Source organism: Musca autumnalis, unplaced genomic scaffold (genome assembly GCF_047663935.1).
Source record: "Musca autumnalis isolate F117 unplaced genomic scaffold, ASM4766393v1 scaffold_1, whole genome shotgun sequence".
Lineage (NCBI taxonomy): Eukaryota > Metazoa > Arthropoda > Insecta > Diptera > Muscidae > Musca > Musca autumnalis.
In genome coordinates this window covers 86,131,928-86,157,512 of record NW_027411644.1, presented here as the reverse complement: position 1 = coordinate 86,157,512, position 25,585 = coordinate 86,131,928, and the positions used below count along the sequence as shown (strand labels likewise).

Sequence of the window (25,585 nt, the reverse complement as noted above, 5' to 3'; positions counted from 1 at the left end):
CTTGAATGGTCGTCGCGAAAGTGAAATATCGCGGTCATTCCAAATTATTCAAAAACGAAAAGACTCGAAAACGGCTGAATAGATTTTTTGGAAAATTTCCGATAATGTACTGGGAACACCGGTGGTGAAAATAGGCTATATATTTTCTTAAATGGTCGTCGCGGAAGTGAAATATCGCGGTCATCCTAAATTATTCAAAAATGTACTATTTCAGACAGTATAGCAAATTTTAGTAAGCGTGACTATAAAACCGCTATAACACTGGCTTCTATGTGTGGGATAACGCGGTCAACGCCATATTTTGGAATACAGTAAAATCCCGATAACTTGAGATGTCACGATAAAGCAATTCCGAAAAATCGATTGGGAAATCTTATAAAATTTTGTATGTGAAGTTTTTAGGTCTGAGAATAGGTCGTAATCTATTTATTTAACCCGCTAAGTGTAGTGACCGGTGGTCCTCCCCACAATTTTTTAAGAAAACCGCGAAATTCATGATACTTTATAATATATTGTTTACAAATTGTTTGCAATGCTATGGTAATTACAGTCTTGACCCTGAATGGTCGTCGCGGAAGTGAAATATCGCGGTCATCCCAAAATTTTCAAAAATGTATTATTTCAATTAATTAGAACGTTCGTAAGCTGTTTTTATACGACTGAGAGTAGTGACCGGTGGTCCTCCCCTACAATGTTTTTAATAAAATCTGAAATCGCGGTCATCACAAAGTTTTCAAAAATGTATTATTTCAATTAATATACATAATTTTAGTAAGCGTGACACAAAAATGATATAAACACTAGCTTGAACAAGTGGTAGTAGCCGGAGGTAGTGACCGGAGGTTCTCCTTCAAAATTTAAAAAAAAACTGAAGTCCATGATATTTTTGAACGTATTGTTTACAGATTGTTTGCAATACTATTGTAATACTGTCTTGACCCTGAATGGTCTTCGCGGAAGTGAAATGGTCATCACAAAATGTTCAAACATTTATTATTTCAGATAATATACATAATTTTGTAAGTGTGCATAAAAAACGCTACAAGCCCTGAACACTTAACAATAAGTGGGATAGCTCGATCAACTCCACATTTTGGAATACAGTGAAATCCCGATAACTTGAGATGTCACTAGACCGAAATTCCAGAAAAATGATTGGACATCAGACAAAGTTATTGATATACAAAACAATATCATCATTAGAATCAGAATACCGCGATAGTGTCCGATTTTTTAAAATATTACAATTACGGATAAAATCTCAAAATGTGGGAAGTGAAACTTCATGAGCATTGATTTCAGTTTATAGTTTATAGAAGTAATTTTTTATGAATTATATAAATGGTGCCATACATATACCGAAGGAACATACATTTCGCTGAGGGGTATTTTACCATGCAATAGTGGTAAAATAGAGCGCGAAGAAAAAAGGCGTTACGTTCGATCGGGCTGAATGAGGTTAAATCCACCAAAAATAGCGAAAATTAGTCGCCACCGTTCTATGGGACCTATGTATATCAAAACGAGGACGTATACTGAAAATTTTCTGCAAGACTGTTTACGACCCCCAACAGTGGCTATATCTCCGAACTATCAAAAATCGGGAGGTACTGTTTTTTGGGAGATATATCAAAATGTAAACCTATAGCTGTTGCATACCGAGCGCAAAGAAAAAGGCGTGTCTTTCGGTCGATCCGAATATTTATGCTCTCATCTTTAAATTATATTAAAACCAGATTACAGCCATTTTGGTGTGATAATGATGTTAAATCCTAAAAAAATAGTGAAAATCAGCCGGTACCGTTCTATGGGAGCTATGTATATCAAAACGTGCACCTATACTGACAATTCTCTGCAGTAATATTTATGACCCCAACCGAGACCAACAAACCAATATATAGCAATGTTAATTGACCTGCACCGACCATTATATGTGGGTCACAAAGCGCTTTAAACTGTCCATTTATGGTGAAGGGTATAATAAAAGAGATTTTATATCTTAAATTTGGGAGATACCATTACATGGAATTTATGTCAAAACATTGACATCAATACTGGACGGATAACTAAAGTTTACACAGAGAGCCCAAACAACGGGCCAGCAACACGGACCGGGTCAGCTAGTTTTCTATAAATATCGCCCCCCATCAGTCATTTCAGTTGGTCACCGTATAATTTAGAGCTTTCGGACCACTATGTCAGGAAGCATGGACTTGCCCACGAAAAACATAATATCGCTGTAAACGGGACCACAATGAGAAGCAATGGATCTTTGAACATACCCTAAACTGCACATACACAAAAATGCTGAACTTTTCAGGGAGAGGTACGCAAAGGAGAAGATCGATGTGGACTATTTTCAAAGTTAAACTAAATTTGAAGATCCAAAGTATGGACCAAATCGGCAACTCCGCTCAAGATAATCTTGCGTATTATTCTACTGAAAGTTTTTGCACTTTTGAGGGGAAGGTACCGGAAGGAGTGGACCGATATAGGTTTTCTTTGAACTTGAACCGATTGAGTCCATATTGGAACATCATCTTAGTCTGGTGGAAATTTCACGATGTCCAAAGTATGGACCAAATCGGTTACATCCTTTAAGAATTATCGTGGGCACAAATTTTCCGAACTTTTCCTAACGTTTGTGGGGGAGGTACCGGAAGGAGTGGACCGACATAACCCATCTTCGAACTTAAACTAAGTGTGGACAAAATATTACAAAGGCAAAATTGTCGACAGAATCGGCTGATCCGTTCGAGAGTACTCGTGCGCTCTTGGCACTACACATGGTGCAGCTTTTTGCTGCTTTTAGGCTATTTTCTCAGTAAATATGGACTTGCCCTGAAAAAACTTGTACCGTCGTAATGGGGGCAGCGAATAAGAGTTGTTGCGAAAAGAATCAAAGCTATTTGAGAGCAGAACCTGTATTTTTCCGAAAATATGTGAGAGAGGTACCTGAAGGAGTGAACCGATAAAGCCCATATTGGAACCTCTTCTATGTCTGGTATAAATTTTTCGGTGTGCAAAGTATAGACCGAACCGGTTACTTCTTTCGAGAGTTATCGTTCGGTATCGATTCGGTCCAAAATTTGACTTTCGTAATATTTTGTCCAAACTTAGTTTAAATTCGAATATGGGTTATATCGGTCCACTCCTTCCGGTACCTCCCCCACAAAAGTTAGGAAATGTTCGGAAAATTTGTGCCCACGATAATTCTTGAAGGAAGTAACCGATTTGGTCCATACTTTGGACATCGTGAAATTTCCACCAGACTAAGATGATGTTCCAATATGGACTCAATCGGTCCACTCCTTCGAGTACCTCACACACAAAATTTCGGAAAAGTTCAGTTTAGGACCTGTTCACGAATCGCTTTGATTTTGTTGTAGCAACTTGTATTCACTGCCCCCCATATAACGGCATAAGTTTCATCAGAGGCAAGTCCATACGTCCTGAGAAAATAGCCTGAAAGGTACAAAAAAGCCCTATGACACCGTGTGTAGTGGTTGGAGCGCAAGACGGATATGCCGATTCGGTCCACAATTTGGTATTCGTAATATTTAGTTTAAGTTCGATGATAAGCCATATTGGTCCACCTCTTCAGGTATCTCCCCCACAAAAGTTCAAAAATGTTCGGAAATATTGTGCGCACGATAACTATTGATGGGAGTGGCCGATTTGGTTCATACTTTACACGTCCTAAAATATCTACCAGATATTGATCAGGTTCGAATATGTACTATACTTGTCCACTTCTTCGGGTACCTCCCACACAAAATTTTGGATAAATTCACTTTAAGACATGCTCTCGAATCACTTTGATTTTTGTTGAAGTAACTTGCATTCGCTGTCGCAATTACGGCAGCAAACGTTTTTTTCAGGGGCAAGTCCTTACATCTTGAGAAAACTGCCCGAAAGATGTAAAAAACCCCTATCGCACCATATGTAGTGGCTGGAAGTCTTGAGCCGAATACTGCGTTCGGCCACACTTTGGATATTGTAATATTTCTTCGAATATTAGATGAAATTCGAAGGTGGTGATTATAGGTCCATTCCTTCCGGTACCTCCCCCACAAAAGTTCGAAAATATTCGCTAAAATGGTACTCGCAATTTCTCATAGACGTAGCAACCGATTTGATCCAAACTTTGGATCTCTAAATATTGTGGAAACTTACTTTATGTACAAATTTGGGCTATATCTGTCCAATCCTTGTGGTACCACCCACACAAATGTTCAACATTTTTGTGTGGTTCGAGCATCCTTTGGTCATATTTAGCTAAGGTTTTCCTAGTGGCTCTGTTTACAGCAACATTATGTTTTTCGTAGGCTTGTGTGATAAAAACGCCCTATCTATCGATATCACCGCAAATTTTTGAGCTTTTATCATATCCATACTTTTTGAGCTTTAATCCCATCCATACTTTTTTGGTGAAAAAGTGTTTCAATCCACACAGGCTGAGGGTATATCTCTGTCGGCAAAGTCGATTGATTACTTTTCACTTGTTTTGGTATAGGTTTCATATAACGGTACCTCCTGACTTTAGGTATTTTGAGGATTTTAGCTAAATTTTTTGTTATTTGACATTTAAGGTCCCCAGTGGTCGAACAACTTCTCCACCAAAATTCCAATGTCCATGTTTTGATATAACTTCCATAGAAGGGCACCTCCCGATTATAGGTATTTTTAGGGTCTTAGCTACATTTTTGACCAAACAATCCGTAATTTGACATTTGAAGTTCTCTGCAGTAACGAAACTTCTCCACCAAAAATTTTCAACATAGGATTATGTTTTGATATAGCTCCAATATAACAGTACCTCCCAATTCTCGGTATGATAAGGGTTATATCTACATCGTAACGTAGTGGTAAGCACGTCCGCCTTGCACTCTGTGGTTCAATTTCTGACCAGAACATCAAAATTTTCGGCGGTTGCAAATCCCCTCAGTATGATGTTGACTCACATTTCCTAAGTATTTCAAATATGTAATTATTCTCTACAAAATGGTACCGTAAGACATGCCGTTCGGACTCGGCGATAAAAACCCAGCATTTGAAGAAAGGTTCCACGCGATGGCGTGATTTCATGGCATCTTATGCATTGGTTCAAAGTGAAAGATCCGATCTTTTCATTAGCATTTAAACCAATGCAATTTCATCAGTATTTGAACCCATGCAAAGGAAGTCGTGAAAGATCCGATCTTTTCATCAGCATTTGAACCCATTCCATCGATCCAATAGAGATGAATTTTGTGTTTTTATTTATACACATTTTTCTAAATATATAAGATTTATTATTTACAATAGGCTTCATGTTGTCGGAGACTCGAAATCACAACCAACGTTGTTAAAACTCTCGTCGTAATGCAATCGGAAAGGGTTGGTGGAAATGACATGCCAAAGCATTGGTGAAAATGACATGTCAAAGCATTGGTGTAAATGACATGCTTTGGATCCAAAAATGAATAGCATTTTTTGGGTTCCACGCTCATATAAAATTCATAGATGAAGATGCTAAAAAGATGACATGCTAGATCACTTGCACCCATGATTGAATGGCATATTTGGCATCGAACATTTTGTTGGGAAGGGTTTCCGAATATTTCATATTTTTTGTAAAGAATGGGGGATGGGACAAAAAAAAAAAAAACACTAGCCTGATATTCTGAATCCTGAGTGAGTCGATCGAAATCGTACTAAAATGCTGTATGAACTATACGAGCCTACATCCTATTAAAACCTTTGAGATCTTAAAGATTGCCCTCAGTTCTTTCAGGCAAACATAGCATCACAAAACGAAACTTTACATCAGAGTGTTCTGAGATAACGACTTCAGGTTTGAACCGATAAACAATGAATACCAACAATACAAACAATGAAATAGAAGAACAAGAACCGAACAAATCTTTCAAACCCAGCGGAATGACAAAACACTTAGGCCACAGCAAATAATTCAATAAGAATCATAACCAAAATTCAAGGCCCTAGGCAAGCTATTAGAAGGCCGATAATCAAGTAACAGATGCAGATTTTTTGGAGACTGACAATTTTACGAAACTCTCTCCTATGTTTATGAGCCCGCTCTCCAGCATTATATCAATTCAATCTAGGACCGAGGGAAAGGAATTACGATTCACATTATGGAAGGTTACTTCTTCATCAAAGAGGACAACTAATTTGTATTGTGGGTCCTCTAACACCCACCACCCTCTGGAAGAGTTAATTTCCCTCTATTATAGGTACGATGTGAGATTTCTATATATGTATATGAGATCTTATTTCCTAGTTTAGTGATGTTGCTAGTGTATTTTTTCTGAAAAGAGGAAAGGAGAGTTATTCGACTTCACAACCTTGGGAATGTGACTTAAGGCCTGGGTAAAAAAGCTGCTGCGCCTGGTTGCCTTGCTTTCCTGCTTCATTTCTGACAGAACATAAAATAAAAGAATAAAGAAGGTCGAGCCAATTTCGAACTAGGTTGCCCTTTTCTTCTTTATTCTTTTATATTTGTTATGTCAGAAATTAAGCACGAAGCAAGGCAACTAGGCGAGGCAGCTTATGTACCCAGGCCTTTATTGCTCCGCATACCAACAATTATTGTCGGCACTAATATACCGCAACGATATTAAAAACACTGGAAATATTTAGAATTTTTCTACTGCAGTATTTTGGTGAGTATAACTTTTATCGTTGCTCATCCGTCATATGGGACAGTAGAGCAATTTCATTAATACTTTCTTTTCATTCTTGCAGAACAGATTCGTAATGAGATTTTGCGATATTCATATTGTAATACCATAGTACGAGCTCGTGAATATTTTATTATTTATACATTGTACATTAATGTATCCGACAGTATCGAATAGGGAGAGACGATTTGAACACCTTATTGTGCCCTAAGCGTTTCTGATTCCTGATATTGTACTGAGCAAACAAATCCACTAGACCATATGTCAACGGTGAAAATCGAGCATCCCGATTTTGGTCTTCAGTCAGTTTTTGACCACAAGGCCAAAACTGCCTGAAGGAGCGTTCAAATGTGTTCGCGATGTACTAAAGAGTTCTTAATTATTGTCTTGGCTACAAAGGTTTGGCTGTTAAATGCCAAAATATCCAAAAAAAGTTGATAAAAAAACTTTATAATCCGAAGGCTCGATTTTCACCGGTCTAGTGGACTTTTTGCTCAGTACAATCCTAGGAATCAGAAACGCAAAGGGCCCAATAAGGTGTTTTTCCTTGCATAAAAATATCCCCGACCTACTATCGATATTTTTGAATACTGTTTTATTATGCGTATAAGTGTTGACGTTATTCATTCGGCATGTTGAACAGTAAATATATTTAAGACATTTTTGTACGCATCTAACATCTTAAGAGCGTTTACAGAGCTTTTTATGATTACCACATTATAGACAAGAAATATTTAGTTAAGAAACGATAATAATAATCTAAACATTTTTATCAAATTATTTCACATTTAAAATTGTTAATTAATTTATTCAATAATTATTCATTATTGCATTCCCTTCTCTTAATGTTCCTATAAAAAATGTATTTTTTAGTATTCTTCACTTACCTCTCCACCCTTTTCTTTGGCAACCCGACTCAGACGATAGCACCGATCCACACCCACGGTACATATTGATGGATTACATTGAGTTAAATAGCGACCACTGCCACAGCCAACATCACAAACCACTGAACCGGGCTCCAAATTACTTAGAAACTGGGCAACACGAGGACGCAATGAACCTGTCGGCTCTTCACAATGTTCATAGACATCATGAACATAGGCCCTTTCAAGAGCTGCTGAACGACCATTGGCATCATTAGATGAAGATGATGCAGATGCGGTTGATGTAGAAGTGGCGGCGGCGGCAGCAGCAGCCTTTTTAGCAGCCTCAGCTGCAGCCAGACTATTGCTCGTGGCGTTGGTGGTGGTGGTGTTGCTTTGACAAGATTTGGTTGTTGGTGATGTTGTTGATGACGTTTGACTTGATGTCACTGTGGCGCTTGAATGGTGGTTTGTTAAAACAGCCGGTGTGGATGTTGCAATGGAGGGTTGTAGTTTTTGCCCAAATGTTGGTGATGGTTGTGTTTCTAAAACTGTCACCGTTGTTGACGTTTTATCTTTGCTGACTTCTTGTTGAGACATTAAACATTTCTTTGGTATGGTACCCGTTATTGGTGCTGTTGCTGATGTTGGTGATCCAGACAATGTGTTTGTTGTTGTTGTCGTGGGTGAGAAAGAGGCAGTGGGTGATATTATTGTGGGTGTCAAATTGTTATTTTGTAAAAAGTGCACAGCAAATGAGTTGCCATTTGTTAGAGCATTGGCGCTTGTGTCATTTCCGTTTGTCAGCGATGTCCCACTATTCGAACTACTACTACTGCTGCTGTTGCTAATACTGCTACCGTTGCTGTTATGACACGTCACCGCCGTCGTTCCTCTACCACTGCCTACTGCATTTACTCCGGCTGGTGCTGTTGTCGTTGATAGTTGTTTAGTCATTGGATAGCGATTGAAATGTGAAACTGTTGTGGGTTTGGTTATTCGACTGTTTGTTTTAATAAACGTAGTTGTTGCTGTTGCCGCTGTGGAGTTTGCAACAGTTGACGACAATAGCTTGTGTTGTGAATTTTGTGTGGAATTAAGATTTGATTTATTATAGTCCGAGTTGAGTGAGAAATTTTCATCTGTAATGAGAGGAAAGGAGAAATTTTAAAGTTGTATTGGAGTAAAAAATTCAGTTGTTAGTATAATATGTGTATTTTTGTTAGGTGGTAGGTTTTTATTGTAGCTATTAAGCGTTTTAGTGAGATTAGGTTGTTCAGATGTAGCAACAATGTACATTGTTGCGTATTATTGTTACCGTTACTTATACGCCATTATTATTAAATCAAATAAAAACCAAATTTGTTTTCTTTCCTTTTGATCATTCAGCTCATATCGAAAGAGAAAAACAACAATATATTTTCCACATTTCCCGACCACGTTTTGGGAAAGAGTGGCAGTAGAAACACTTCTTCAACGGAGCTTATTCGGAATAGCCAACCAAAAATGTTATCAGCTCATTTAATAAATTTGCAAGAAATTTTAACGAAAAATCATATCACTTTAATATATCATATTTTCTCTCCAATCAAATTCACTTGTAACAACTCTATATTTTCCGGAATACTACAATCACATGTTATTGACTTCGCATTTCATTACTTAAAAGAATTATTAATTCACTACTCAAAATATACATTACATTTTCTCTTTGTAGATTTTTATCTTAATGCCCTCTCTATGTCTCTTCGTGTTGGGGGTAAGCAATTAAAATAAACCTTTGTATATTTTTCTTGCGGCTTTTTTTTGTTGGTAAAAATAAAACTGCGTCAGTTCTATATTTGTCAAAACGTACGCTAATTTTTAATATTTTTTGCAGACACGAAAATCATTTTGACTAAAAAACAACAATATGTCTAAGGTATATGACAGAGTGGGGGGGACAGTGTATGACATACGTTTTTATTATTACAATTTTTAGCTATTGTTTGTTTGGTTAAGAACGCATGTTTGACAACCCTTCAAAAATACCAACAAATTACTCGTATTAGTGCTTTTACAAAAGGAGGCAACGAACATGGTATATCCTAAATTTAGTCTTTAAATAATAGAAAGAACTTAAAAATATTTTTAAAAAAAATCCGCGATTATTGAAAGTACTTCAGAAATTTTTAAAAAAATCCGCGATTATTGAAAGTACTTCCAAAAAATTTTTTTTGAAAAATCCACGACTACCAAAAGGCATTAAAAATATATTTTTATAAAAAATCCGTGATTATTGAAAGTACTTCAATTTTTTTTTTTTTTTTTTTTTGAAAAATCCACGTCTACCTAAAGGCATTAAAAATATATTTTTAGAAAAATCCACGATAACCAAAAGGCATTAAAAATATATTTTTAGAAAAATCCAAGATTACCAAAAACATTAAATATATCTTTTAAAAAATCCACGATTATCAAAAGCATTTAAAATATATATTTAGTAAAATCCACTATTACCAAAAGACATTAAACATATATTTTAAGAAATCCACGATTACAACAAGGCATTTAAAAAATATTTTTATAAAAGCCACGATTACCAAAACGCATTTAATTTTTTTAAAGCCACGATTATTGAAAGGTTTTCAGGAATATTTTTTTTAAAAAAATCCACCGTTATTGAAAGGAATTCCAAATATTTTTAAAAAAATCCACCGTTATTGAAAAGAATTCAAAATATTTTTAAAAAAATCCACGATTATTTGAAAGATTTCAAAAATATTTTTTTTATAAATCCACTATTGTTAAAAGGATTTCAAAATTATTTTTTAAAAAATCCACGATTAGTGAAAGGACTTTAAAAATATTTTTTAAGAAATCCACGATTATTGAAATGGCTTCAAAAATATTTTTTAAAACATCCACGATTATTTGAAAGACTGCAAAAATATTTTTCAAAAAATACACTATTATGAAAGGACATCAAAAATATTTTTTTTAAATCCACTATTATTGAAAAGACTTCAAAAATATGTTGTAAAAAATCTACGATTACCAAAAAGCATTAAAAATTAGAATTTTTAGAAAAGCCACGATAACCAAAAGGTACTAAAGATATATTTTAAACAAGTAAGAACAGCGTTAAGTTAGACCTGGCCGAATTTGTTATACCCTCTAACACGAGTTGTATTGAAATAAAATGGAACAATTAGTTTCCTAAAAACTAAATACCAAATTTAAGCTATTTCGGTGGAATATTGAGACCACAACCTTCAAAATACCGAAAATTGGGAGGTACCGTTCTATGGGGGTTATATCGACAAATTTAGGGGAGAAAGTTGAATTGTTGCCACAGCCTTCAAAATACCGAAAACCGGGAGGTACCGTTCTAAGGGGGCTATATGAAGGCGTGAACCTATACCAACAAATTTTAGGTGGAAAGTTTTATACCCCCAAGGAAAACTTAATACCAACTTTCAGCCATTTCGGCGGGATATTGAGGCCACAGCCTTCAAAATACCAGAAATCAGGAGGTACCGTCCTATGGGAGCTATATGAAGACGTGGACCTATACCAACAAAATTCTGGGCGAAAGTTTTATACTCTAAATGAAGACTAAATACCAAATTTCAGCCATTTCGGTGGAATATTGAGGCCTCAACCTTCAAAACACCGAAAATAGGAAGGTATCGTTCTATGGGGGCTATATGAAGGGGTAAACCTATACCAACATAATTCTGGGGTAACGCTTCATACTCCAAATGAAGACTAAATACCAAATTTCAGTCATTTCGGTGGGATATTAAGGCCACAACCATTAAAATACCGAAAATCGGGAGGTACCGTTCTATGGGGGCTATATGAAGGGGTGGACCTATACCAACAAAATTCTGGGGTAACGCTTCATACTCCAAATGAAGACTAAATACCAAATTTCATGCCAAATATGCACGATTTCATACCAAAATATGCACGATATGCAAAATATGCAAAAATTTCTGGGCCTAATTCGTTTTATTTTGTAATAAAACGAGTTTCTGTCTAATCAGATTTTCTCTACGACCATCCTAACCATATATGCATTTGCATAGGATTCCGCTGTCTACTCATTACTAACGCCATAAAAAGACGTGTCTACTGGTAATGTCGGTATGCTTAAAATAGCTTTATTGAGTCTCCCTGGTATTCTGTGAAAGTTTTTGATTTTCCAATGCCATTATAATATTCCAAGTGCCTTTAGTGTCTGCTGCCCTGTTAAATTTGTTTGAGAAATACGAGGTTTTTGCTGCTTTAATATGATTATTCACAAGGGTTCTTGCTGATAGATATTCCTCATGAAGCTCTGGGGTTTTAAACCTCTTCCACCTAGAATACGCCAATTCTCTCGCCCTTATATGTGTTTGAAGCGTGGAATCAAACCAAGGCTTAGTTTTACAAGATTTTCTTCTATAATATTTTCATAGATTTTACCATTATTGAGATATAGAAGTTCAAATTGGGAAAATTCACTGACTGTTTCGTCTCCTTATAAAACAAGTCATGACTCCAATTACTTAAACTTATAAATAAATATCTCAAAAATGGTACAACATAGGAAAAAAATACGAAGGCCAATTTTGTAGAGAATTTTCACAGCTATAAGATTTTACTTAGTCCCATTCCGGTATCCAAGCAAAATCGCGAAAACCTACAAAAAATGGTTAGCTGTCTTGTCGTGTGCGGACGTGTTTTGATTTCGCTCCTACAAAATTTCTTAATATTTGAATAACAGTCCCCAAAACTATAAACAGGACGTTCTAATCTGTAAAATAAAACACCCTGTATTAATAAGTGCTAAAAGAAGCCATTGGGCCATTGTCTCACGAAGTATCGACTTACTGCGGAAAAAAATTGTACCATTGTAAATGAGGCCGCTATAACAACACAAATACACTATTATTTATAGCAATTCAAAAATATTTTGAAAATCTACGATTTTTTCTGAGTTCTTCATCAATTACTTTTAAATCCACAATTATTCCTAAGGACTTCAGCAAGATTTAAAAAAAAAAAAGTACACAATTTTTCAAAGTTCTTCAACAATTTCTAAAAATCCACGATTATTGAAAGGCATTCAAAAATATTTTTCATTAATCCACGATTATATTTAATCTTTTTGTTTTTTTTTTTAAATTTTTTTTGAAGTCCCCGACCCAAAGACCTTCAAAATTTTTTTTATCCGCCAGTGCTCAAAGGCCTGCAAAATTATTAAAAAACAAGTAAAAAGTCGTTAAGTTCGGCAGGGCCGAACTTTTGATACCCTCCACCATAAAATAGTCTTAATTAAAATGGAATAATTAGGGTCCTTTCCCAATTTTAGGTGGAGCAACTTTTCGACAATGGATAGACTCTTACTGCCTCCCACTATTGCTTAAATTACACTGTGAACACAAATGTTGGGGCAGAGATAATTCCTTTTGGAGATGAAAGCCCTTGGTGTGTGTATATTAAAAACCCCGAAGGACAGATGTTTGTTGTTTTTGTAGAGCACTTAAGCAACAGTGAACAAAGATAAAACGCTAATTCCTGATGGCCAACAGGGTCTCTAACAAAAATTTCATCACGCCATAACGCGGAAGTTCGACTCACGGCGGATCTGTCCTTCGGGGTTCATAATATACTCACCAAGGCCTTTCTTCCCCAAGAGGAATTTTCCGTGCCCCAGACGTTCACCTCCATTTTGTTGCACAGTGTTATCTAATCTAAAAAAATGTGTTCAGCTAGGTGAAAGGTACCATATACGGGGCTATATCAAAGAGTCAACCTATCTTGAAATTTTTTGGCGGAGAAGTTTTATAGCTGCAGGGAATTTCAAGAGTCAAATTGAGGGTAGTTTCATCAAAACAATGTAGACCCTCAAAAATGCACCCATGTTGACGAATTTTAGTGAAGAAATTTCGTGACCACTGAAAATTCCCGAAAATCGGGAGGTACAGTTATATTGGGGGATATACCAAAACATGGACCTATATTGACGATTATTTTTGAATAGACAAAATTGTAGCTAAAATTCTCAAAATACCGATCATTACAGCTAGTTCGGTTAAAAATTGTAGCTAAAATTCTCAAAATACCGAAAATCGGGAGGTACCGATATATGGGGGCTATACCAAAACATTTACCTATGTTGACGATGTTTCGTGGAGATGTTTCATGACCACTGAGAGCCTCAAATTTCAAATTACAGCTAGTTCGGTTAAAAATTGTAACTAAAATGCTCAAAATACCGAAAATCGGGAGGTACCTTTATATGGGGGCTATACCAAAACATGGACCTATGTTGACGATGTTTGGTGGAGATATTTCATGACCACTGAGAACCTCAAATGGCAAAGTACAGCTACTTCGGTTAAAAATTGTAGCTAAAATTGTCAAAATACCGAAAATCGGGAGGTACCGTTATATGGGGACTATACCAAAACATGGACCTATGCCCATATCCTTTGGGATATAAGTTTGTTGATCACTAGGAACTCTAAGTGCCGACTTATAGGTAATTCGGTATGCAAATGTGGCGAAGAACGTCAAAATACCTCAAATCCGGAGGTACCGTTATATGGGGGCTATACCAAAGAGTGGACCGATATAGCCCATCTTCGAACTTGACCTGCCTATGGAAAAAAGACCCTCGGGTGCAAAATTTCAGCACTCTATTTCAATTATTGCGGACGCTAGAGTGATTACAACAGACGGACAGACGGACATGGCTAGATCGTCTTAGAATTTTATCTTAATCAAGAATATATATACTTTATAGGGTCGCAAATGATTAGTTCGATGTGTTACAAACGGAATGACAAACTTAATATACCCTCCATACTATGGTGGAGGGTATAAAAAAATTAACGACTGCTCAAAGGCTTCAAAGGCCCGTAGGCCTTTAAAAAATTGTTTTTAAAAGTCCCCGACTACCTAAGGGCTTAACAATTTTTTTTTTAAATCCACGACTGCTCAAAAGACTGCAAAAATATTTTTTTTTTAAAAATATCCACGACTGCTCAAAGGCTTCAAAAATATTTTTTTTTAAATCCACGTCTGCTCAATAATTCACGATCATTTGTAGCAATTCAAAAATATTTAAAAATCCACGATTTTTTCTAATGACTTCAACAAGATATTTAAAATCCACGATTTTTATACCCTCCACCATATTGAGGGTATAATTAAATTTGTCATTCCGTTTGTAACACATCGAAATATTCGTCGGAGACCCTATAAAGTATATATATTATTGATCAGCGTAAAATTCTATGTCGATTTGACCATGTCCGTCTGTCCGTCCGTCCGTCCGCCCGTCAGTCCGTCCGTCTGTCTGTTGAAATCAAGATACAGCTCGCAATTTTAAAGATAGAGAGTCAAAATTTGGTACAGAAGTTGTTATTACTTGCAGGATGGTTGGTATTGAAAATGGGATATATCGGTCCACGTTTTGATATAGCCCCCATAGAACGGTACCACCCGATTTTCGGTATTTTTAAGGTTTTAGCTTCATTATCACACCGAAATGGCTGAAATTTGGTACGTAGTCTTCTTTAGGAGTATAAAACTTTCCCCAAGAATTTTGTCGGTATCGGTCCACACCTTCATATAGCCCCCATAGAACGGTACCTCCCGATTTTCGGTATTTTGAAGGTTTTAGCTTCATTATCCTACCAAAATGGCTGAAATTTGGTACGTAGTCTTCTTTAGGGGTACAAAACTTTCTCCCAGAATTTTGTCGGTGTCAGTCCATACCTTCATATAGCCCCCATAGAACGGTACCTCCCGTTTTTCGGTATTTTGAAGGTTTTCGCTTCATTATCACACCGAAATGGATGAAATTTAGTACGTAGTCTTCTTTCGGGGTATAAAACTTTCCCCTAGAACTTTGTCGGTATCGGTCCACACCTTCATATAGCCCCCATAGAACGGTACCTCCCGATTTTCGGTATTTTGAAGGTTTTAGCTTCATTATCCTACCAAAATGGCTGAAATTTGGTACGTAGTCTTCTTTAGGGGTACAAAACTTTCTCCCAGAATTTTGTCGGTGTCAGTCCATACCTTCATATAGCCCCCATAGAACGGTACCTCCCGTTTTTCGGTATTTTGAAGGTTTTCGCTTCATTATCACACCGAAATGAATGAAATTTAGTACGTAGTCTTCTTTCGGGGTATAAAACTTTCCCCTAGAATTTTGTCGGTATCGGTCCACACCTTCATATAGCCCCCATAGAACGGTACCTCCCGATTTTCGGTATTTTGAAGGTTTTAGCTTCATTATCCTACCAAAATGGCTGAAATTTGGTACGTAGTCTTCTTTAGGGGTACAAAACTTTCTCCCAGAATTTGTCGGTGTCGGTCCATGTCTTCATATAGCCCCCATAGGACGGTACCTCCCGATTTTCGGTATTTTGAACGTTGTGGCCTCAATATTCCACCGAAATGGCTGAAATTTGGTATTTAGACTTCGTTGGGGGTACTCAAACTTCCCCTTTAAATTTGTCGGTATAGGTTCACGCCTTTATATAGCTCCCATGGAAAGGTACTTCCCGATGTTTCGTGTTTTGAAGGTTGTGTCTTCAATATTCCACCAAAATGGCTGAAATTTGGAATATAGTCTTCAATGTGATATAAAACTGTTCGCCAGACATATGTCTGTACAGGTCCACGCTTTCATATTGCCCCATTTCTGACTAAAATTCGTGGGTATGGGTCCACGTTTCGATATAGCCCCCATAGAACGGTACCTCCCAATTTTCGTAATACTGAAGATTGCGACGTCAATATCCAACCGAAATGTCTAAAATTCGTTATTTCGTCTTCCATGAGTAATAAAATATTCCAGAAGAGTATTATCAGTATAGGTCCACGTCTTCCTATATCCCCATAGAAGCGTACTTCTTGATTTTCGGTATTTTTTATGTTTTAGCCACATTATCTTACCGAAATATATGAAATTTGGTATTTAGTCTTCTTTGAGCCTAAAAACTTTCCGTAAGAGATTTGTTGGTATAGATCGACGTTTTGAAATAGCCCTCATAAAATGGTGCCTCACATTGTTTTACCGAAATTGCTGAAATTTAGTATTAAGTCTTCTTCATACACGAAAGGAAACAAATTATTCCATTTTACTTCAATACAACTTGTGGTGGAGGTTATAACAAGTTCGGCCCGGCCGAACTTAACTCCGTTCTTACTTGTTTCTAATGACTTCAACAAGATTTTTAAAATCCACGATTTTTTCTAATGACTTCAACAAGATTTTTAAAAAATCCACGATTTGTCTAAGGTCATCAACAATATGTTAAAAAAACCACGATTATTGAAAGGCTATCAAAAATATTTTTATTAATCCGCGATTATTGAAAGGCTATCAAAAATATTTTTATTAATCCGCGATTATTGAAAGCTTTCAAAAATATTTTTTTATAATACACGATTATTGTAAGGCTTTAAAAAATATTTTTTTAAATCCACGATTATGGAAATGCCTACAAGAATATGTTTTTTTAAACCCACGACTGCCCAAAAGCCTTCAAAAATATTTTTCTAAATCCACGACTGCTCAAAGGCCTTCAAAAACATTTTGTTTAAATCCACGACTGCTCAAAGGCCTTCAAAATATACATATCGCTCAAAGAGTGACACATTTCAAAAAATCTAGTTTCGAGAAAAATGCGTTTTAAGTTGGCGATTGAAATTTGACTTCCCAACTTAAAAAGATTATTACACAAAAAAAAAAAAAACAAAATAACTATGTGGACTTTATTTTGCAAACATCTAGCCAGATATCAGTGCTAAATTTCTGTGCAAGATCAAGCATGATTTGAAGTGTTTTATTGCTTCATAAACTCCAAAAACTTTTGTGTTGAATTATACGAAACTCGTAGTAAATCAGCTGTAACTCGTCGAGTTTTAGAGATATCAGCATGAAAATTTGACACAAGATAAAGTATATAAGTCGTAGAAAAAATAGAAATTGCTAACTCAGAAAACACATTTTTTGAGTTATGCCACTCTTTGAGTAAATGAGCGATATGTATATTTTAAAAAATTCACGACTGCTCAAACACCTTCAAAAATATTTTGTTTTTTTTTTTTTAAATCCACGATTATCGGAGCCTTCAAAAATATTTTTTAGTAAATCCACAGTTATTGAAAGGCTTTCAAAAGCATTTTTTAAAAAATTCATGACTCCTCAGAGGCGTTCGAAAATATTTTTTTTTATTCCACGACTACTTAAATGTCTTCAAAGATTTTTTAATCTACGATTATGGAAAGGCCTTCAGTTTTTGTTTTTAAATCCACGATTATGGAAAGGCCTTCAAAACTATTTTTTAAAAAATCCCAACTATGGAAAGTCATCAAAAAATATTTTTTAAGATAGCTGCAGTTATTGGGAAAAATGTTTATTCATTTCTCGTTTAGAGTTAAGCTTAATGATCGAAATTAAAAAAAAATATTTATTAAAAAACCATGATTATTGGAACTACATCTGCAACTTTTATATATGGAGATATATCCATATTTCTACGTTATTGGGGATTGTAGAACAATTTTGTTTTGGTGTCTGGATAAAATGCGATACCTGAATATGACAGACAATTCGTAACATTTTCCAAATTTAATCGCTAATTGAGCTTTTGTGTCGTTTCTGGGAAACAAAAATAGTCCACATAAATTTCCGACCACTATCTCATTGTAGAAAACCACGGTAGGGTATCTGACTAAAAATTATTATTATTAAAACAGTTTCTCTGTCATTTGTCGTTGTTGACAATGGCAACGTCGACAACAAAGATAATATTAGGCTATGTTTATTTTTGGTGGTATACACACATACACATACAAAACGTACATAATTACAAAGTGTATGTGGGGGTGTGTTTTTTCTGTGTGTATAATGCTCTTTAACCCCTGATTACGGTGTGTGTGTGTTTTGTTGTTGTTCTTGTGTATCTATGCCATGCCATGTGGTTCGGTGCTGTCGCCGCCGTTGTTGTCTGTGACTTTTGAATGTGTCATTGCTCGTGAGTGCTTGTTGTTTGTGGTTGAGTGAACATGGGATGGATGCTTTTGGTACTATTTTCTGTCTTTTTTCCTATTTTCGTGATTTCTGTTTGGGGCTTTGACGAAAACACTTGCGAAACGGCAAACAAACAAAATTGAAAAACAGTGTTTTTATCCACAATTTTCGGATATTTTAAGGCTAGGCAGAGTCAAAGTGAAATGATATTGGCTTTTGTCATTTGATTTTCCTTTTATCTCTCTTTGTCCTCAGCGAGAGTTTTAGTCTGCGTGTGTGTTTGGGTAATTTTTTGACATGTGACTTATTATTGTTGCTTTGTTTGTTGGTTGGTGTCGTCGTCACCATGTGTCAGGACCAAGTGCCCCAAAATAATGGCAACACAAATTGAATTGAAAGGAAAGAAATGAAAGAAAAGACTTTCTCCACTTTATGACGACAAGCGTGGGCTTCTAACATGGCCTGACTGACACATTTCCTGTGTGTGTGAGAGTACGTATGTTTGTGCGCTTTCTCCTAATTTTCTTTGGCATTGTTTCTTGTGTGAATGCGAGTCTTCACTTTGTGCTGTTTGTTGTAACAACAATTAGGGATGGAAATTGCCAAAGAATGAAAGAAAAGCAAATATGAATGAATGAATAGTCGGTCGTCGTCGTAGTCGTTGTTGTCGCAAGTTGCTCGACCCCAATCCTAGATTTTTTGTTTGTTAAAAACTCTGCTTTCTTTTTTTGTAGTTTTTGAAATTCTTTTGAAAAAGTGTCAATGTGAGTATGTGTGTGTTTGTGACAAAGTGAGTGTGACTAAAACAATTACATTTATTGATGATGATTTCCCTGTGCTGTGTGTTGTTTTTGTTGCGGTGGCTTTTATTATTGAAATGAATGGATTTTTTGTTATAAACCAGAAGAATTGAAATGGAATTGAAGCTGCCACGTGATTTAGAATGTATTGCTTTTGTTCAGTTCCTACCTCTATCCATTTTTATTATTGAATATTTCATGTGAGTGTGGGTGGTAATCCTCTAAACTATTAAAAAAGTGTTGACTGCTTTATGGTTTTGTGAGCTTAATTTAATCTATGATAGTTTATTTAATGTTTGGGATTCTTTGTTGTTTACAATGAACAGACATTTAAAGTTTAACTTAATTCGGTTTATGGGGGTCATTAAACTTGGAATCACTGATATATCAAGTGAAATATTTAGTAGAGAGGAAAAGTTGAAAACTAAAGTTTAAGGAGTAGACAGTGACTCTATTGACTATGAGGAAAATATTTTTCTAATGACCGGCAGAGCCACTAAAGTAATTGTTTTGTAGGGCTTTTTAAAGATTATTTCTTCTACAACAAAAAGTGGAAAAAAGTAAATTATTAAAAAATAATTTTTTCGTGGGCAAACAGATTCGCAAACCTGGTTTGTTTTTGAGAACTTTCATATTCATACTTTAAATCTTTAAAAAAAATTATTTGTGTTTTATAAAGAGCAGAAACAGAACTACTTTTGACACACAAACGTACTTACTTACTTAGTTGGCCCATTACAGAACATTTGTTCCATAGACCGAACTAAGAAAAGATCTCCATTTTTTCGTTTTTCGCTTGACTTTTTGGAATACCGCGCCTTTCCATTTCTTCATCCACTTGTTTGCTCCATCGAAGCTTAGGCCTGCCGATTATGCGTGCACCGCCATGTCGCATGTATTCATACGCCTTTTTAGCGGGTTCATCATCGCTCATTCTCATGATATGGCCTAGCCAACGCAATCGTTGCATCTCGATACGTTTAACTATATTCATGTCTTTGTATAGCTTATATAGCTCGTGGTTCATACGACGTCGATATTCACCGTCAACGCAAATCGGCCCGTAGATCTTTCGAAGAATTTTCCTCTCAAACACACCAAGCACTGCCTTATCTGCTTGCGCAAGTACCCATGCTTCGGAGCCATACATTAGCTTATATAGCTCGTGGTTCATACGACGTCGATATTCACCGTCAACGCAAATCGGCCCGTAGATCTTTCGAAGAATTTTCCTCTCAAACACACCAAGCACTGCCTTATCTGCTTGCGCAAGTACCCATGCTTCGGAGCCATACATTAGCACGGGTAGTATCAGCGTTTTGTATAGTGTTATTTTTGTTTGACGAGATGTGGCTTTGTTTTTAAATTGCTTACTTAGACCATAGTAGCATCGGCCAATACAATTCTTCTTCTTATTTCACAACTGATGTTGTTTGTTGTGTTTATGGCAGTGCCGAGGTAGACGATGTCTTTAACTACCTCAAAATTGTAGGTACCAACTTCCACAGTTGGTCCGAGCTCTATGGAGGCTTTGTGCGTCGACACCATCAATTTGGTCTTTTCGCCATTTACCGCCAGACCCACTTTCGCAGATTCTGCTTCGACCTTCCTAAAGGTATCAGTTACTTCCTTAACTGATCGTCCCATGATGTCTATGTCATCAGCATAAGCAAGTAACATGTGGCTATTGGTGTAAATTGTGCCATTTCTTTTGACATTTGCATCTCGTATTACCTTTTCCAGCAAAATGTTGAATAGGTCACACGAAAGGCTGTCTCCTTGTCTGAAACCTCTTTTGGTACAAAATTCTTCGGAGAGGTTCTTTCCAATTTTAACTGAGGACCTAGTATCAGTTAAAGTCATCTTACAAAGCCGGATGAGCTTTTCGGGGATACCAAATTCACACATTGCGTGGAATACCTTTGATCGGAGGGGACTGTCGAATGCTGCTTTATAATCGACAAAAACGTGATATGTGTCGATCTGCATCTCTTGGGTCTTCTCCAGGATTTGCCGCAGGGTAAATATCTGGTCAATGGTGGACTTGCCAGGTCTAAAGCCACATTGGTGTGGTCCAATTATTTCGTTGACCATTGGCTTTAGTCGTTCGCACAATATCCCTGACACTATCTTATAGGCAATAGGGAGAAGACTTATGCCCCTATAGTTTGAGCATACAGTCTTATCTCCTTTCTTGTGGACGGGACATAGGATGCTCAGGTTCCAATCGTCGGGTACGCGTTCTTCCTGCCAGATGGTGCTAACTAGCTGATGCATACACCTTATCAGCGCGTCGCCTCCGGTTTCCTTTTTTTCTCGTCCTTTTCTCCAGATATCTCTCTCGCGCGCTTCGCGTTGCTACTGATTGCAAAGTAGCTCTATATGCCGCATTTTTCTCTTCGGTAGCAGCACGACACTCCTGGTCATACCATGAATTCCTTTGTGGAGGTCTCTGGAATCCAAGTATGGATTTTGCGGCTGTTTGCATGGAGTGGACAATATGTTGCCATTGTGTTGTTATGTTATCGGGACAATGAGTGCTCGCGTTAAGCAATTGGTTGAGTGGAATATGCTGTGGCTATCTGTTGTGTTTGCAGCCTATCGATGTCCAACTTCCGCGTTGAGTCTGTTCGTGCTTTATTTGCAACGTTTAGACGGGTACGTACCTTTGCTGCAACAAGGTAGTGGTCCGAATCAATGTTTGCGCCTCGGAACGATCGTACATCCAACACGCTGGATGAATGTCTTCCATCTATTACAACATGATCAATTTGATTACTTGTTCTTTGATCTGGAGACAGCCAGGTGCCCTTATGAATATCGAGATGATTAAATCTGGTACTGCTAACTACCATGTTTTTTGCAGCTGCAAAGTCTATCAGCCTCATACCATTGTCAGATGTTTCACTGTGGAGACTGAATTTCCCGACTGTTGGGCCAAAGATATTCTCCTTTCCAATTTTGGCATTAAAATCGCCTAGAATGATTTTAATATCATGGGCAGGGCAACGGTCATATGTTTCTTCTAAGCGCTCGTAAAATATATCATTGGTCTGTTCGTCCTTTTCTTCAGTGGGAGCATGAGCACAAATAAAGCTGATGTTGAAGAATTTAGCTTTTATTCGAATTGCAGCAAGTCTTTCATTCACTGGGGTGAAGCTGGATACCAGATGTTTTAGTCTCCGACTAACTACGAATCCGCAACCAAACTCATGCTTTACGTCATGGCAGCTATAATACAGTGCGTCACCTTTAGGTGTTGTTGTGACGCCTTTCCCAATCCATCGTATTTCCTGTATGGCAGTAATATCGGCCTTGTACTTTTCAAGTACGTCTGCCAATGCGAAGACTGCACCTTCTCTATAAAGAGTGCGAACATTCCAGGTGCAGATTCGCAGATCATGGTCCTTAAAACGTTTGCGGGGTTCGTCAACTTTAGAGGGGTTTGTTTTTCTTTTCTTTCGTTTTTTCATAGTAGGATGTTTTTTCTAGGGGAGGGTTACTAACCCGACGCCCAAACCCAAGTTTTTAAGGTTCTTATGGGTGAACGCGCGGCACATGTTAGCTCACTACCTTTAACGGGTGTTAAAGGCAGTTCCCCAGGTGACACCACGGGGAGGTCAGTGTCCACTTGAGATGAAAGAGGGACCAAGATAAATCCTTTGCTTTGCCATGTTAAAGCCGGTCAAGACCGTTGCTTGGTATCATTCATCCCCTACGTCACCCGTAGGGGACGTAGATTAAAAAATATTTTCAAGCCGCTATCGCGGATTTACAAAACATTTATAATACCAATGTGGATTTAAATAAAACATATTTTTCAACAACAGATGCAAACTGGGATTTTTATACCCTATACCACAATGTGGAAAAGGGTATTATAAGTTTGTTTTGGTAAAAATTCATGTAACACCGCGAAATATTCGTCGGAGACCCCCAATGTGGTATACCAATCTTCATATCTCGACGAGATAAAGCGATTTTGAGATGTGTGTCCGTCCGTCCGTCCGTCCGTCCGTCTGTCCATTATAAATTTTAAACACGCTCCAGGCCGCAATTATGGACCGATCGTCACGAAATTTTGTATGGAGGTCCGGTTCAGATCAGAATAGATCCCTATTCTTATTGGTGATGATCGTGAAATATTTAGCGGGTGAAATGGACCAAAAACATAATATTTATCCAATTTTCTAGCGGCTCGGTAGGTCTCAATAATAGTCCGATCAACGCGTAATTTTAAATAAGGTACGAGTATATCACAAAGGAGAAGCTTGCAATTTGAGATGGCGATCGGGTAATATTTAGAGGGTTAAATGGACCAAAACTTTTGTGTGAAAATTGTGAAAATTTTTAATATACATCTTATATCTTAATTCCTGGAAGTGACATTCCGGACAAGTGAGATACACTTGAAAGTGGAACCCTTGACCTTTCAATTGATGCCAATTATGTTGGTGTGCATGATCAGATAACAGAGTTACAGCCTAATATATTCCGTTATTTGTTTGTAGTGTAATAATAAACTCGCTAGAAGTCGCAATTGTACATCAATAGTCGCGAAATTTTGCACCGGGTAAGAGTATAGGTCGAAAAAGATGCCTACAATTTTGAATGATGATCTGATATTCTTTAGCAGGTGAAATGGACCATTACTTTTGTATGAAAAATATAAAAATTTTATTTTTGGTCGATATTTTTATTACTTGAGGACATATATATTTCGCATAGTAGCCTACATATGGGAAAAAACTACTGACCTTTCCTCTGATGTAAATTGCAATAAAGTGTTTGTTCGATAACGGGCCTACTGCCTAATATATAATGGGTTCTGTGTATAGAACCACATTTTTATCCCTTGCTACTTATTGTCTCTCCAAAAGTTTATGTAACACCACGAAATATTCGTTCTAGACCCCTTATTTGGTATGTCGAAATTCATATCTCGACGAGATAAAGCGATTTAGCGATGTGTGTTCGTCCATTAAAAATTGTAAACAAGCTTAAGGCCGCAATTATGGACCGATTGTAACGAATTTTTTAAGGAGGTTGGGTTCGGGCCAGAATAGAAATGATTAGTTTTTGCTGATGATCGTGAAATGTTCAGGGTATGAAATGGACCAAAAACAAAATGTTAACCCGCAAAATTTTAAACAAAGTTTGAGTTTATGATGAAGAGGAAGCGTACAAACTAACGTGAAGCTCAGATAATACTTAGCGGGTTAAATGGACTGAAACTTTTGTGTGAAATTGGTAAAAATTTCAAATTTCATAAGTGGGTTTCATTACATTTTAATTTGTGCGAACTACATTTTCCTTTCCTGCTACAAAAATGTCTTTGTCATGCTAGATAACTTTTTGGTTTTGGTCATAAGTATTATACATTACATCTCTGATATTTGATAATTAAATTTTCACAATCATTGAAAAGAAGTTCCGTGGAGAGCGATTGTCCAGGGATAGTGGTATAGGGTATCCCATGGTCGGCTTCGTCCGACTATAGACTTCTCTTACTTGTTATAACTACTTTTGAGTGATAAAATGGGTCACAAATGTGATTTTTTAAATATGTTTTTGAACTATAAAAAGAGACACAAAGAGGGATAAACATTTGAACCACAAACGATTAAAAAAGTGAGTTTTCTAAAAATTTATTTGAACATTATAAGTACATCTATATACATATATATAAAATTCTTCGAGACTGCCATGATGTTCGAAATTAAACTCCTCCGAAACGGCTGGACCGAATTCGTTGAAATTTTGTATGTGGAGTTTTTAGGTCTGAGAATAGGTTTTTAGCTATTTTTTATACTGGTCAGTGGAGTGACCAGGGTACCTCCCCCACAAATTTTTTTAAGAAAACGTGAAATCAAAGATAATTTTGAACGTATTGTTTAAAAATTGATTGTAATACTATGGTAATAACTGTCTTGATCCTAAGTGGTCATCCTGGAAGTGGAATATCGCGTTTAGCCCAATTTTTTACAAATGTATAATTATAGGTAACGTCCTTAATTTTAGTAAGCGTGACTACAAAAACGCTATAAACACTGGCTTCAATAATTGGGAAAGCGCGATCAACCCCACATTTTGGAATACAGTACAACCCAAATAACGTTAAATGTCCCTTGACCGAAATTCCAAAAAAAATCTATTGAGAAATCAGACAAACATAATTTCAAAGATGGTTAAATAACTAGAACGTCT

At 36.7% G+C, this 25,585-nt stretch overlaps 1 protein-coding gene across 1 annotated transcript in view; it reads right to left on the bottom strand.

The window, feature by feature from the left end:
- The window catches only part of LOC141402476 (uncharacterized), a 248,602-nt gene that overhangs the window by 132,385 nt on the left and 90,632 nt on the right, over positions 1-25,585 (bottom strand). The window contains exon 3 of the mRNA XM_073983929.1: positions 7,574-8,694. Within this exon, the coding sequence (XP_073840030.1) occupies positions 7,574-8,694 (1,121 nt within the window). The remainder of the gene's footprint in view (positions 1-7,573; positions 8,695-25,585) is intronic.